Consider the following 17073-nt stretch of genomic DNA (forward strand, 5'->3'; position numbering starts at 1 on the left):
AGAATGTTTCCTGACATGTCCCTTCACTTATCCAGACCAAATGGTTCTTCTGCAGTGCTGCTGGTAAGATCTTCACAGTCATAGCACAGGCTGGCCATTAAGATGCATGTAATTTTATTTTTTAATGTATGCAGTGCCTAGTTCTCTTTGGGTTTGGTCCAACGTAGAGGAAAGATTTGGCCTAAATGGGGGAGAAAACTGAATGATAAATGAAGAAGGCTGACAGCACGATGTGATAAAGAATTGTGCTGATCGGCTGCTTCCATCACATTCGGTTTTCACTGCTGAATGGTGGTTTGAAATGTGCAATTGAATACTGAGAAAAGAAGAATTTCCTTTACATGAAAATATAAATAAACTTCACAGGACAAACAAAAAAATCATCAAAATATAATGGCAGTTTATTTTAAATTTATTTCAATGGCAATTTATTTATTTTGTAAAATGCATTATGGTGATGTAGAATTTATTGCCTGGTGTAGCGCTCATGCTATCTTGCAAAAGGTTGTTTGATATATAAAACAACGTTTGCAGGACCATAGGGAACAAGACCACCTAAGGTGCCAACAAAAGTAGGATGGGCCAACTAGCTAATTTCTGTGCTTTATTACAACATTTCTATATCATAACTGCTAAACAAAGGAGTTGGGCCTCGATGTACACACCAGTACAAGATAGATCACAAATTGCAGATTTGTTATATGATACTTATAATATAAATGTTTAAAAATTAACTGACCTTCTGTAAAAAGTTGTATAGTGCACAATGAGAATACTTATTCAGTGTGATGACCTGAGGTATTTATACCTATCATCGGCATTGTATAAATATTTTATTAAAAAAAACAAATTCAGCCGGATTGCATTATCACTAGATCTTGGGAGGAAGCATCATCACTTGGAATGACCAAATATTACTTCCACATTTTTGTGGGTTTACGGCAGCTTATCAAGCTGCTGTATTCCCCAAGCAAACGGTGCCAAATATATATCTTCTCCCCTTTGCTCAATCTATTGTACTTGAGTTTGAACTGATTCTTTCTATGTTTGGAATATCTGATCTGTTTGGATTGCATGCAAAACAAAGCTTTTCGCTGTACCTTGGTACATGTGACAATAATAAACCTAAACCTATTTCTATGTGACTTGTTTTTATTTAAAGCAGATCACAGAGTTATACATTGAAGTGAAATATTTGAAGTAAAATTTGATCTTGTTTTCACTGCAAACAATTAAAGGCCAAAACTTTGGAAAGCAGTGAAGCTGATACAGTCAACTATATTTTGATCTAGTTGTTTCTGGGTCATGGATGCTCTATTTATTGACTGCTTTTGAAGTACTTTTAGATGGAGAACTGAAAATAGCAAAGCAAGGGCATGGATTATCAATAAAAACTATTAGCATTACTGCTGCTTGAGTTAATATCTAGATTTGTGAATACTGTGCTTCTTAAGTAACCAGGTATACAATATTTTTGAGAAAGAAAAACAAAAAGCTTTTTAACAAGAAGGAAATTATGTAGCATTTAGTGATTATGTATTTATAATATAAATATATTTTTTATTTGCTTGTAATTGAAGGGACTGTAATTTACAGCTATTTATACCACAAGAGCACAAAGTCATTTAAGGCTGTACATACGATTACATTCTGTCCCACAAGTCACTAAGTTTCCAATCTCAGCTGCAAAAAGGGGTTGCATTGAACAACCTATAAAGAGATTGTAGGAAACTTTGAGGAGAATTGTTCATGATAATATGGTGGTGTGTCTTCTCGCAAGTGACTGGTGTTAGCCTAGGTTTGTCCTGGCTCTCACAGTGAAGTATGGAAATAAAACAAATGTATGGTACACAAAAAAAGCTGGAGAAACTCAACGGGTGCAGCAGCATCTATGGAGCGAAGGAAATAGATGGAAATAGAAGGAAATCAGACTGAGGAAGGGTTTCGGCCCGAAACGTTGCCTATTTCCTTCGCTCCATAGATGCTGCTGCACCCGCTGAGTTTCTCTAGCTTTTTTTGTGTACCTTCGATTTTCCAGCATCTGCAGTTCCTTCTTAAAAAAAATGTATGATATGCACTTGAATAGAATCATGGGATGGATGGCACAGAAACAGGTCCTATTGGCCCACCTCATCAGTGCCGATCATGAGCCTATCTGTGCTACTCGCATTTGTTCATATTCGGCTCACATCCCTCCTGTCCTTTCCTGTCCAAGTAACTGACCAAATGCCTTTTTAAACATTGTGATCATATCTGCCTCCACTACTTCATGTGGGAGCTCACTGCAGATATTCACCACCCTCTGTATGAAAACCTTACCCCATTGATCTCCTTTAAATGTCTGCCCTCTCACTTTAAACCTGTGCCCCCCAGTTCTGGACTCTACTGAATTTCAGAATTGAAATTTTTGTGCATATTTCATAAAATAGTCATTATGAATAAAACAATCCAGTAGCAGAAATGGACAAATCTGAACAAAATTATTCTGTAGACCTTTACTTAGATCAGTGAATTGGCCTTATGAAAGCCAAGAATTCTGACCTGAACATGAACTAACATGAAGGGAATTGGGCTTGGCATCCAGTTTGAATCAGTATGGTCAAATGTGGTAATTTAAAATGTTGATATCACCATCAATTGGATTTTATAATATACACAAATGTAGCTCCATCAGAGTAAAAGACGTAAAAGTTTGAGGAGCTAATTCTACCATTAATTTGCTATGTATTCAGTTTTGCACACAAGGCACAGGGCACTATCCACCTGCAGAGATGGGCTCAACCCTCAAAAAAAAAAACGTTTTTCTCCTAAAACTGAGCAAATTATGTCCAAGTATAAACATACCCATAGAGACCCACAAAATCCAAACCCAATTTATATACTTGGCAGTGTCATCAAAGACCCACACCATCCTGGCCACACACTCATCTCCCTGCTACCTTCAGGTAGAAGGCACAGGAGCCTGAAGACTGCAACAACCAGGTTCAGAAATAGCTACTTCCCCACAGCCATCAGGCTATTAAACCTGGCTCGGACAAAACTCTGATTATTAATAACCATTTTCTGTTATTTGCACTTCATCAGTTTATTTATTCATGTGTGTATATATTTATATCATGGTATATGGACACACTTATCTGTTTTGTAGTAAATGCCTACTATGTTCTGTGTGCTGAAACAAAGCAAGAATTAAATCGTCCTATACAGGGACACATGACAATAAACTCACTTGAACTTGAACTATTTGTTTTAGAGGTACAGCATGGAAGCAGGCCCCTCAGACCACCGAGTCCGCGCTGACCATCGATCACCCGTTAACACTAGTTCTATCCTACACACTAGAGACAATTTACAGAAGCTAATTAACCTACAAATCTGCCCGTGTTTGGAATGAGGAAGGAAACCGGAAAACCTGGAGAAAATTCACATAGTCATAGGGAAAATGTGCAAACTCTGCACAGACAGCATCCATAGTCAGGATCAAACTCAGGTCTCTGGAGCGGTGAGGCAGCAATGCTATAGATTCGATAATAAATTTAGCATTGTTCATTTGTCACCTAATTTGAGAAATTATCATTTTACTCAGTTTTTTTTAAATACATTTACATAAGCTATTAATTTCAGTTAACTTTAAAATTGTCAAGACCAATCTTCTTGAGAGTTTTTTTTAGTAAAATTGGGTACATTTGAATGACATAAAATAAACTACAATATACCAGTGGAAACATGCACTTCCTATTGTTTTATCATTCAGAGAAAATGTTCACTTTTGATGAAAATAACTCTGCAGTTACATGTCTTTAATTAATCTGTCCATTTCTAAGTGATCATTTAAATTGATCTTCAGATAATTTACCATTATAATTGACTGCTACTCTTTAATATTAGCCCTCAGTGACTTATGCACACGCCACCTAGGTAACTTCGGATGCTACATTGTCATAATTCTAAAAATATGCTGTTTTGTGCACAGAAATGGACATCCTCATTTTTCACGTTGCGTTGAATCTTTGTTTGATGTTCCTTTTCTTTTCCCTGCTCACGATCCCACGGCAAATTTGGAAATCTGACGCTTGGTCCTCTCAATTAAATCCTGCAGTACTCCTGTAGTCGCAGCCTTCCAACCTGAGAAATACTAGTTTATTTTCATTCTAATTATGTCACTTAACTAATTCTCATTCTATGTCATTATATAACCCCAATTCCACGTGCTATAACCTTATTGGCCAACATGTGTGTGAATTATTTTGTAAAAATATTTTTAAAATCTAACTACGCCCCATCTACTGTTTGCCCATCTCTCTATTCTACTTGTGACATCCTTCAATTTTATTAGTCAAAAATCTGATTTTCCTCTCATATATCCATGTTGATTCTGCTCACTCCTATTATTCTTTTCTGGGTGTTCTTTAACCACATCCTTCGTTATAGATTATTCATAACTGATCTCAAACAAGTAGTTAGACAAAAATGCTGGAGAAACTCAGCAGGTGAGGCAGCATCTATGGAGCGAAGGAATGGTTGACGTTTCGGGTCGAGACCCTTCTTCAGATAAACAAGTAGTTGGTAGTTGCCGTTTCCTGCCTCGCTCACTTTCTCCAATAGAAGGTTCTGATTACTACCCTTTAATCTCCAATAACGGGGTGTGATTACTACTCTCTACTCTCAAACAGTGGGTGTGATCACTACCCTATAATCTCCTGGAACTATTCCAGATTCCAGAATTTGGAAAAATGATAACCTATCTCTATAGTCACATCTTTCAAAACTCTGGGATGTAGAGCATCGAGCTGTAGGAATGTAGCAGCTTTCAGTCTCGCCAATTTCTCTCTTACAAGTATATAATAACGAATATCCTTAATTCTCATTATTCTCTTGCTTCTCAGGCATTTATGGCATTTATGTGTTTTCTTAGGTTAAAAACAGATAAGATATATTTGTTCAGTTATCTGTCATTTCCATATTATAAATTCTGATGTCCCTGTCTGTTAGGAATTCATATTTGCATATGCTAGTCTTTACCTATTTTATCATTTAAGGAAACTGTCATAGTTCATTTTATATTTATTTTATATTTATATTAAAATCAATCTTTATATTTCTTGTCAATGTCGCATTGATTTTTTTGAGGTTGATTGAGTTAATATAAAATGAAAGTTGTAGAAATAGCATAGGTCTGAACAGTGCAAACCATGGTGTAACGAAGGATGCTGCCACGCAAGCTTCATGCCATGCAATGTACGAGTGCTGCATACTTGTACTTTGTCAAGAGGAATTTATACCTCCCAAGGAAGAAAATGTTGTTAAAATAGTCTTTGCAGACTGGCAGTTTGAATTGTATTTACTGCTTCAGCACTTGTCAGTTTGCTTTATTGGTATCTAAATGTGTAAATTGGAATTCCATTCAACCTAGTGCACAATAAATAGTTTTACCAATTGCTCAATTAATTATTCTGTCAGTTTACAAGCAGGGTGCAAGTCTTCACTTGAATGGATAGACTTGTAGTTTTCTAAGAGTATGCAACCAGAAAATAATTTCTTATTTCTCAAGTATGTTAAATATCAAAAAGCTTTTGTAATAAACAATATCTCACTGGTTGATATAGTTATAATCGGGGATAAACAAGGCATTTTTGGTGTCATTTATATATGTGTTCACAATTAGGATATTTTACATTAGAAGGGAGCATTGTGAATTTACGGTGCATGTTTATTACATGGAGAAACACCTGAAGACCAAGGATGGCACATAGTGGGTGTGATTATGACCCTCTAATCTCCAGGAACTGCTAGTAAAGCTGCTGCCTCACTGCTCCACAAACCACATCCAGTCTTGACCTCTAATGTTGTCTGTGTGGAATTTGCACATTCTCCCTATGATCATTTGTTTTTTTTCTCTGAGTCGTCCAGTTTCCTCCTCATGGCAAAGACTTGTATTTTAAAACATTATTTGGCCATTGTAAATTGTCCATAGTGTGTAGATGAGTGGTACTACTGGGTTTGGGGGATTGGATGTGAACCTGGGGCAAATAACATGGATTTTGTGTGGTATTTTGTTTGGTCGAAGGGCCAAATGGCCTACTCCTGCACCTATTGTCTATTGTCTATTGTACTACTTTAACTGATGCTTGCTAGTCAGCATGGACTTGATGGGCAAAAATCCTGGTTCTATACTGTATGACATATATAATTCTATGGTAATTGAATTCAATACTGATTAGAGGGGAAACATGGGCAGAAGCATCAGAGGATAAGAAAGTATTATTCTGATAAAAGTCAATGACCAGAAATATTGGCTCTCTTTCTCCCTCCACTTTGTGACCGGGGGGGGGGGGGGGGGGGGTGGGGGGGGGTGCGCGGCGAGAAGAAAGCTGAAAAGGGGAGAGGCCGGACAAAGTGTGTCAGGTAATAGGCTGACGCAGAAGAGCGGGATTTTTTTTTGGAGAAATATGTTGAACCCCTAGATTTTCCCTTTTAATGTCAAGGTTTACAGCCCTATCCTACAAATATTTTTTTCCACTATATTGATAACTGCATCAGGGCAAGACTAAACCTAGGCTTTTAAGCATTCATTTCTGGTATTTTGGTACCTGTAAAAAGGCATCTTCGTCTCAGTCTGAAGAAGGGTTTCGGCCCGAAATATTGCCTATTTCCTTTGCTCCATAGATGCTGCTGCACCCGCTGAGTTTCTCCAGCTTTTTTGGGTATCTTCATCTTTGAAGCTGACTGCATTACTCGGTTAACGATGTTCTCCAGGACAGATCTGATATTAGATGATTATTACTAGGCTCAGTGTTAAACATTAATCTGGAGGACAATGACAAGTCTACAAGAGCGATGCTGATTTTGCTTTTATTTGGGGGAAGCACTTCAATGTGCCTTGTGTACTCTGTCTTATTGCTATCAGGGAAACTGCCCTGAACAAACAGATGAGAAGTTCATGATATGGGAGCTGAGAACAGGAACTGAATTGAAACTTAATTTCTTGAACAGATTTTGCCGTTTAATGTCAAGGTTTACAGCTCTTCTTTGTGTCGTGAATTTCTAAAAATTTCAGTAAGAATCAATAATACAGTTGTCATATTTTACAGAGAGGCTGATACTACAGTTATAAATCTAAAATACTTAAAAATATATTGATTCTGGCATAAATCTGTGGACTGAAAGAATGGAGGACAGAAGTGAAAGAAGTTGAAGTCAGCTGAGTGTGACTATTGATTGTACTGATGAAACAGGATCAGATATGGTTTGCTGCGAATATGTTTAAGCCATTCACAAACTTCATCTCAACCCCAACTTTGAGCTTTAATGCAATGTGAACAAAAAACTAATGCAAAACCTTCCCTTTTTGTTTAACCATACCTTTGAGGCTGACAGTTTACCCATGAAATAGTGCAGAGGCATTTTTGGAACCGAGGCCATGAAAAGAAAATGTGATGAGTGCTTTGGTAAGCGCTTCAATTTTGGCTATCTGACGAACACGCCCATGGTTTAGGCAGCATCAAATGAGACTAAATGTGTGGCAGGAGAAAATATGTTAAGTTCAGATTCATCAGATCTTGTGGTTTATTCTGAGCATAGTGTAGTATATATTACACAATGGGCTGGTTTTAACCGATGAGGGTTGGGAACCTGTACCCATATTTGGAGTGTAAATTGTACAGGTTGTTCCCCAGGTTACAGTAGGGTTCCACTCCTGTGAATTGTTTATATCCCAGAAATGTGACCGTGGACCAAGTTCCCACATGGCAGAAGACGCCTGCAGACCTGCAGCAGCTGACAAATCCATCCCGCTGTTTGTATATATGTGCTGTGCATAAGTTGGGTGATCATAAGCTGGGGAGGACCTCAATGGTACTTTCTTGTCACATGTACCTAAAATCACATGTGATTTTTCTCAGAAACAATCTTATTATATATTCGGCCCAATAATTCTTAAAGACAAGAGTATACTATAATAGATTACACTAAGGCAACGCACAAGAGTCACCATGTTTCCAGCACCATCTTGTACCCTTCGAGTTCAGAGCTGTAAAAAATATTAAGAGTTTTAACTTGGCCATACAGGCCCATTTTCCTGGCAGCTGCACTGGGTTGCAAGGGTTGGATTTACTAGGCCATGTTGTCGATATCCTCCACCATTACACCGCCGTTTCGTATGTCTGCAGGCAGCTTTTGATCTGCACTCCCGGGTACTACGAGTCCAGTCGAGTCTCAGGCTGCTACTCTGGGCCACTCTGCTGACTCCTCGATCTGGATACATCTACCCACAAATGTGCTGTCCTTCACCCCACTGCTCAGCCTCTGTCCCAGGCACCTCCTGCAGCAGACCTTGGAGCGTCTCTGAGGGTGCAGGAGGTAAGACTGGCATCGTTGTTTACCTCCGTCTGCTGCTGCTGCCATCTTGCGCACGATAAAGGGAAGGTCGAGCATAAAGGCATATCAGCGCAATGAATAAAGTTGAACTTTTGACAGAAGAACAAAAGTGGGTAAATGTAAAGCAGAAGAAAAAAGAATAATAAATTGAGTGTGCGTTTAGTGGTTCCATCTACAAAGAGAAAATTGAAGTCCAGTGAATTGAAGTAGTGAAACTGCAGAGTGCGACAGGTGTACAACATCGGCACACTGCCACAAAATGTACAGTATGTAGCACAAGCTAAAATTCCTAGGATGAACAGAGAAATTAACTTGCTGAGATATGAAACACATTTAGGCATTGTAATAGTAAATTAAATGGGGGCTATCAACGATATGATGAAGGCAACAAAGAAAATTAAAAAGATTAAGTTATGACTGCAGATGATCTCCAAGAAACCAATAAAGGTATTTATGACTACAAAACATTAAAGATTAAAACAAGAAAAACAACAAACATCTATTTTTTTAAGATAAAAACCTAGCAGGAAAAGTGTTCTATCTAAAGGTTAGAAAATAAATTAAATTTGGTATTAGCTCAAAGGAAGAGGCTTTATCACTTTGTCAAAAATGAGCAGTAGAACATAGAACATAGCAGTACAGGACAGGCCCTTCGTCCAATGATGTCTGTGCTGAACATGTCTACTTACAATAATCCCTTCTGTTTGAATGTGTTCCATATCCCTCCATTTCCTGCGTATCCACGTGTCTATTTGAAAACCTCTTAAATGCCCCTGCACAGGTGCCAGTGTCAGCACATTCCAGCCACCTTCCGCTTTCTGTGTAAGAAAAAAAGCTTGCTCCAAAAATAGTCTTTAAACTTTCTCCCTCAGACCTGATAGCTGTGCCCTCCAGTATTTGACCTTTCCACCTGGGCAATAGATTCTGACATCTATCCCAATGCCTCTGGGTTTTGAAATGTTCAAAATCTTTTGGTGACACCGATATGACGCCGGCAATCGCCGAAAAAAACCACCAAGTGGAACAGGCCCTTAAATGGCTCTAAAGTACCAAAGCAAGAGGCTTTCGGGGAGTTATGGACTTGGACCCGAAGATCCCTCTGTACATTAGTGCTGTTAAGGGTCTTGCCATTAATTGTATATTTACCCTTTACATTCAACTTCCCAAAGTGAAACACCCCACACTTGCCCGGATTAATCTCTATCTGCCATTTCTCCAATCATTTCTGTAGCTGCTCTATATCCCACTGTATACATTAACAGCTTTCCTCACAGCAACCTTAATGTCATCTCCTCAAATGTACTAAGCAACCCGTCTATGTTTACGTTCAAGTCTTTTATATATTACAAACAACAGAAGTCCCAGGACAGATCCCTGCAGAACACCACTGGTCACAGATTTCAGCCTGAATAATATCCTTCCACCACAACCCTCTTTCTTTAGTAGTAAGTTCTAAATCCATACAACCAAGTCATTGGTAATTCTGTGCATCTTAATTTGTTAGATTAGCCTACCTTGGAGGACTTTATTAAATGCCATACTAAAATTAATGTAGATAAAATCCACCACCCAATCCTTTTTGATTGAGTGTGTGGGAGTGTGTGTGAGTGTATGTGTGTGAGTGTGTGTGGGCCCAGAGCTACAGGAGAGTCAGGGCGAGTTGGTGCCGAGCCAGCACCTCTGTAAAAATAGAATAGAATAGAATGCCTTTTATTGTCATTCAAACAAACAAAAGTTTGAACGAAATGTTGTTCCCTGCAGTCATAACAGCAAAAAACAAAACACACAATGAACACGGTTACACACAAACATCCATCACAGTGAATCTCCTTACTGTGATGGAAGGCAAAAGTCTTATCTCTTCCCTGTTCTTCTCCCGTGGTCAGGCAGGTCAAACTGCCGCGTCGAGGCTCTTGATGCCAAAGCCCCCAGCGGGCGATGGTAAGTCCCGCGGCCGATTAAGCCGCGCCGGGCGATGAAAAGCCCAGCGACAGGCTGATTCAAACCCCGCGATTCAGGGAGCATGCCGTTGCGGGAGCTCCGGAAAATCAGGGACCTGAAGCTCCCAATGTTAACGTCTACAGGGCCTGCTGCCGAAGCCTCCGAAGTCGGGTCGCAGCCACAACGCCACCACAGCCTCCGAAGTCAGCCAGCTCCGTGATGGTAAGTCCACAGGCTCTGCGACCGGAGCCATCAGATCGATTCCAGCTGGGGGCCGCCAGCTCCACGATGTTAGGCCCCAGCGAAACGTAGACACGACAAGGAAAAGGTCGCGTCCCCGTTCAAGGAAGAGATTTTAAAAGTTTTCCCCACCCCCCACATATACACAACTAAAAATAAACCAAAAACATACCCCTAACAAGACCAAAAAAAAAGACAAAAAGAAAAAAGACAAACGGACTGCAGGCGAGCCGTAGCTGCTTAGGCAGCGCCGCTACTTCCTGAAAAATACATGATCACCATCTTTTTATTTACTTGCTTGATAATTATATTTCATGATGATTAGTGAATGCAACTGTGCAATATTTTGTCATATTATTAAATTAGGTATTATATGTTTTACTGTACTAGTTATACACTGGGATGTAGTGATAGGCTATAATCTTGTTTGACCCTCTTGGGAGATTAGCTTGCCTCCCCCCCAAGCAAAACCTGAAATGACGCCCCTGTTTGACAGCTCTGGCACCTAAAAAATTAGCACTGCAACACTGGGTAGCGCGGGAACTTAGACGTCAGTTTGCCGTAGGCTATCAAGTTGAGGGTTTCAATTAAATTTTGAAATTTAAAAAAAGCAGTTCCGTCCTTCCCATTAATGTGGTTGCATAAAACTTTATGATTTTGTTGGTCAACCTTGATTGATGGCTACGTGTTTCGAATTTATTCCATTTGTTTTACTTAAGTTCTTTTTTGAGTTTATTGAATTTATAAAACTGACATTTCTTAATTTTTTCCGTCTGCCCGCAAAAATGTGTCAAATATATAATGTGGCCCGCGTGCTGAAAAGTTTGGAGGCCCCTGTTGTAAGGTATAATTTAACAAAATTACAGTATAAATTACGGGTAAACAAGCATGCAAATGGTGTCATATCAAGGTCTAATTATCAACAATGTCATGTGTAAAGGATACGTCTCTCTAACTAGAGTAAACAAGCGAGGAACATGTATCATGTTACAAGTAGGTGTAGGTGTAATATATATATTTTCAATATGACAAGTGTAAACAAGCAAGGAGTTTGTGTCAATTTAAGGTATGATTATCACACATTTTATGTGTAAATTAAGAAGTGACAAGCAAGAGAAAAGTGTGTTATTCTAAGACACAATAAAAAAAATTACAGTATAAATTAAGGGTAAATGGGTAAGAAAACGGTGTCATTTCAAGGTACATTTATCAAAAATATTCTGCATAAGGGGGGCACCAGGGGCGTTCCCCATTGGAACCCTACCGGGGGTTGCCCCCTGGTCCCCCATCTCTCTTCCTATTTTTTTCATTTTTTTCCTGTCTCATGCCTGATGACTACAGAGGTCAGTGCGACAGGCCTGTAGTTATTAAGACCAGTAATCCTTGTCTTTTTGGATACAGGGACAATAGCGGAGACTTTGAAGCAGGCAGGGACAGTACAGGTTTGCAAGGAATGGTTGAAAAGCAAAGTTTTCCATTATCATGGTTTCAGATTGGACAACTAAGAGAAAATGGGCCATCGGTGCTCTATTGAAGTATGAATATAGATAGGTTAACCATCTTGTGTGTAATTATTAAGTAGTTTAGTATAGTTCTGTGCAACCTGGACTAATGGATTGACTGATCACCTTCTCAGATTTCCCAGAAAATCAGTGTCTGTCCATCAGAGCACACAAGTAACACAACAGAAAACAAGGTCTCAACTCCAAATTCCAATGGCCATTTGGCAATAATTCAAGCTATATCAATAACTTAACACAATATTCCAACTGTGGCCTCACCTGTGCCTTCAACAGCTGTATCATAACACCCCAACTTCTACAATCAAAACCCTGACTGACGAAGGCCAATGTGCAGAAAGCCTTCTTGACCACCTTATTTACCTGTGACGCCACTTTCAATGAACTATCTACCTGCACTCTTTGATCCCTCTGCTCTACAACACTCCCCAGAGTCCTGTCATTCCTTCACCTTGAGTTCCTATCAGCTAGTGGGAATATTAAACATTTTCACAAAGGCTTTGACGACATCCTCTGTCCACCTGGTGATCTCTGGCCATGATGGGTCTTAGAGTAGAGTGTTTGGACTCTTGAAAAGAGCCTGCCCATTGGGGCTAATTGAGTGTAATTAAACCCTCGATGCTCGGATGTTGGCTTGGGAGAGAATGCTGATGTTTTGTTGTCTACCTTTATTGTTGGGATTGAGAGGTAAAGGTTTAGGTCTGTGCAATGCAAGAGTGGATTGGAAGAGAACCTCAGTTTTGTGCATGCTTGGTTCCATTCTCTTGTAAACATCACCCAGTATATAAATCAGTGTGAATCATAGGCTTCATTTTACTTTAACATCATTTTTATGGAGGAAGTTAAAATCATAAAAGGGGTAGAAAGCAGTGTGTTTCAGATTGTGTTCAGGATGAGGATTTTTAGTTACTAAAACAGATTAAAAGGATGTCTTAGAGAAATGTTCAAAATTCCGAAGCTTAGTTAAAGTTAATAGAAAAATAATTTCTACTTATTAAAGAGGCATTAGCCAAAGGGGATTAATGTAACTATTACTGATGGTTAATCAGCGATAGTAGTTAAATGTCGTTTTATGTTAAAAAATAAACTATGTCCTCCAAGAACATTTATGTTGGTAAAATCCACAGAAGCTTTTACAAAGAGTGGCTAATGAAAAGAAAGGACATGGACTAAGGACTGGACAGACAGATTAAACAGATAACATTTTCAGAGAGCGAGGCTAATCCACCTCTATTGTTATAACATTGATATTCTATATGTGAAGAATTAACAGAGACCATATTTAATTAGATGTGCCATCTGAGGAGGTCTTGAATCAAGTTAAAAATTACCTTGACACACAAACTTTGAGAAAAGAACCGATGGACCATGGCCGTCAAAATTATTATGGGAGCCAAAGAATAAAACCAGCATCTAAGTGACGAGATAAAACAGTTTACGAACAGTAATGAAAGGCATTACAAAACAGGAATTTTCACATCTAATCCTCGAGTAACTCCCTGGGGTTCCCAGGGAAGGGATTGATGAAATGTGATAGTTGTCTGCTTTGAAAATACTGATGAGATGGAGGCCTGGATCCCTGTGGACTGCTGGTGCTATTGATTGAGAAGAAATGACAGCCTAATCTACCTTTGAAAGCTATGGCAAGTTTAAAAGTAAACTGGCACTGAGCAAAAATAAAAGCCCATTAGTGCTTACCTTCAAGAATGATGTAATTATTTTCAAGCTATCCTTGTTGGAGCCATCTCAATGCAACATTCGTGTTAAACCTTAAAAGGCGAATTGGAATCTGAAACTGTTCAATTGGGTGGTCTAGTTATGTCAAATATTTTCACTAAATGCAAGCCTCTGAAAAACCTCTACCTGGTCCTGGTACATCAGCAAGCTTTTTATCCCAGCTCGGGCTGAAAAAAGAATCAACCTTGAAGTTCCACCCTGCCATTTATGGCCTATCAGCAGCCTTTGACCTGTGGACTACACAAATTCCTCCGAGACTTCTCCATCATTGTCCAGCCGGGAGAGGGCTGCTCTTACCTAGTCCCCTCTTTATCTGTGCTGCCATAGTCGGAGGCATGGCTTCTCCTTCTGCACCAGGAATTCCATATTTGTGGAATTCCCTGCCACAGAGGGCAGTGGAGGCCAAATCACTGGATGGATTTAAGAGAGAGTTAGATAGAGCTTGAGGGGCTAATGGAATTGAGGGATATGGGGCGAAGTCAGGCATGGGTTATTGATTGGGGACGATCAGCCATGATCACAATGAATGGCGGTGCTGGCTCGAAGGGCCGAATGGCCTCCTCCTGCACCAATTTTATATGTTTTTATGTTTCTGGAACTGTTACCTCATGGTCCACCAAGCAGTTTTCCTTACCCGTTCATATTTCCCATTTGCACACTGTTCCGTAACAATACCTGTAACATGGTGTAATGTTCCACAAGTACTTCTCCACCTCCGGTACGCCTCATGATCTCCCTCCTATTTCCGAATTGTCAATTTGTCATCCAGTTACTGAAAAAGCTGAAATTTCCTGTAGTGGAAGGCTGGCAAGTCCAAAGCCATTACCTTCAGTCCCCATCGCTGATTGCACTTTCTTGGGACCAACTCATAAATGACCACAAATTAAGATTTGTACCACAAATTTTAGGCATCTTCTGTTTCTGTCTTTGTAACTGGCCTTTGCTCGTCTCATCTCTTTGCTGAAACACTCATCAATGTTTTTATTATTTCAAGATAATTTTCATAGTGTAGTCCAGACCACTTACCATATCTACTTTCCATGAAGCATCCAAACTCAAGAATGATGGGTGAACGGAACTATGTCCCAATTGGCACAGTTCTCTTGCATAGTTCGGTTCACCCATCATTCATGAGCTTACTGACACAAGTTCTCAGTTAAACAACGTCTCCATTTTGAAATTCTCACCCATGATATCAAATCAGTTTGTGGTCTTAAGCACCCACCCCTCCTCTCCAAATCTCTGTAATACCTTTATCTCTATGACACTCTGAAATATGCAGTGTTTTCATCCTGCCCTCTTCAACATCCCCAAATGTAATCACTTTACAATTGTAGCCATTCCTTCAGTGATCAAGAGCCTAAGCTCTGGAAATCCTTCCATATACTCTTGTTATTTTTTTAAAGTTCTTATGACGTTGATTAAACTATTAAAAAAAGACCTAGGTGCATTCTTACAGGAAGAGGGTATCAAAGCAAAAGGGTGAGGCTAAATACATAAATCATCATCAGCTTCATGAGCACTCTCTACATTTCATTCCTCTAACATTCCTCCTCTAAAATCCTTTGACCAAGTTTTGGTTATCTACCTTATAGAATTTCTTCGCTGATCGGGGAGCATCTCTGGAGGGCATGGATAGGTGACGTTTCGGGATGGAACCCTTCTTCAGTCGGACTTACTCTAGCACTTTGTGTATTTATTTTGTAAACCATCATCTGTAGTTCCTTGTTTCCCCTGATAGAATTTCTTATTTTATGAAGACCATTAGGGTTTTGTAGCTTATAGTGAAAGGTATTATATCAATGAATGTTTCTGTTGTTGACTGTACAATTTTGTATAGAACTGACTTTAGAAATGTCCAATAGCTTTTTATTTTTTATTATAGTTCATAGTTATATTCATGTATGGTATAATTTGACTGGATAGCACGTAAACAAAGTTTTTCACTGTATCTCAGGACACGTGACAATAACAAACAATTCCAATGTCAAATACCAGTTAAAATTTAGATGCTGCCATTTCAGCCTGAATTGTCTCAGAACGTTTGCTGAAGGGATGTATGGCTCTGTCCATTGATGCCCTGTTCACATATTCTCTGTGTTATCTCAGTGAGTATTCTGTTCAGTTACTATCATGGCAAAACAGTTGCTCCTTTCCCACTGCAAGCAGTGGTAGAATATACAGAATGCTGAAATCTAAAACCATTCATCCAATGACAGATGACAACTACAGCCATCCTTGTATCCAACATTGAAAAAGGATGTCACTCCTTGATCCCAGTTACTTCTTACTTCCTTATCACTTAATTCTATGTCAAATATAAAAATGGTAGACAAAATTATTAAAAAAAAACATAATACTGTTTATATTATCAGTTCTGAACCACCTTTAGGTGCTCTTACATTACAGTAATAGGCATTTGTTTATAGTGCTAGGTACTGAGATTGTTTTGTATTATGTATAGTACCTTTAAAAATGAAGCCTGGGGAAAGCTTTTCTTTTGTTTTACTGAAATAAGTGCAAAGATGCCAATCATTCTGAAGTATCCCTGAAACTCACCATCTGGACACTCCACCGGAGCCAAGTGCACATATTGAGCATTTATTTTGTTCCCTGCTCTTCCCTGCCTCTTCATGAAGGATCTACAAATGCACAATGTGTAAATTATACTGTTGAGACATTGCAAAGCTAGAATCTCCATTGCTTCCAAGATAAATAATTGGGACAATAGAAGAAGAGTCCTAACTCAGAATGTCACCAATCTCCATGGATGTTCTCCAGGGATGTTGGCTGACCCGCTGAGTTGCTCCAACATTTTGTACCTTTCTTATGCAAACAAATCCATTTGTATCTGTTTAAATTGTCTTCTATGCTCCTTCCAAGATCTGTGAGGTCAGACAGGCAATTCGCTCCTCAGAGGAATAATGTGTGACCGGCTGCGTGAGAGTCTGGAATTTTTTTTTACCCCTTTTCGATTTGCCCACCTCCTCTATATCAAGAGAAAGAAACACACACTGTCTTACATGTTTATATAATGTAAAAAGTTGCTGAAGGGTACCCTGCTCTCAGATTTGGATCGCAAACTCATGTTGGCTTCTGTGTAACTGGCAGAAAAGTGCTTCTTAAGGAATGTTCTACTGCTCATTGGCAATGTAACTTTGGTACTTGCTTGTAATGTCGTAATATTAACAAAACTCAAATTTAAAATCTGAAGCAGTGTTTTTTTACTTCAGGTACGCTAGTATAAACTATTATAGAG

The 17073-nt window shown here is 39.1% G+C and overlaps 1 protein-coding gene across 1 annotated transcript in view; it reads left to right on the top strand.

Moving 5' to 3' along the window:
- Positions 1-17073, top strand: part of med27 (mediator complex subunit 27) — a 190947-nt gene that overhangs the window by 108453 nt on the left and 65421 nt on the right. The window contains exon 4 of the mRNA XM_055660032.1: positions 1-63. This exon is cut by the window's left edge and continues 31 nt beyond it. Coding sequence (XP_055516007.1) covers positions 1-63 — 63 coding nt within the window. The remainder of the gene's footprint in view (positions 64-17073) is intronic.

Source organism: Leucoraja erinacea, chromosome 31, assembly GCF_028641065.1.
Source record: "Leucoraja erinacea ecotype New England chromosome 31, Leri_hhj_1, whole genome shotgun sequence".
NCBI lineage: Eukaryota > Metazoa > Chordata > Chondrichthyes > Rajiformes > Rajidae > Leucoraja > Leucoraja erinaceus.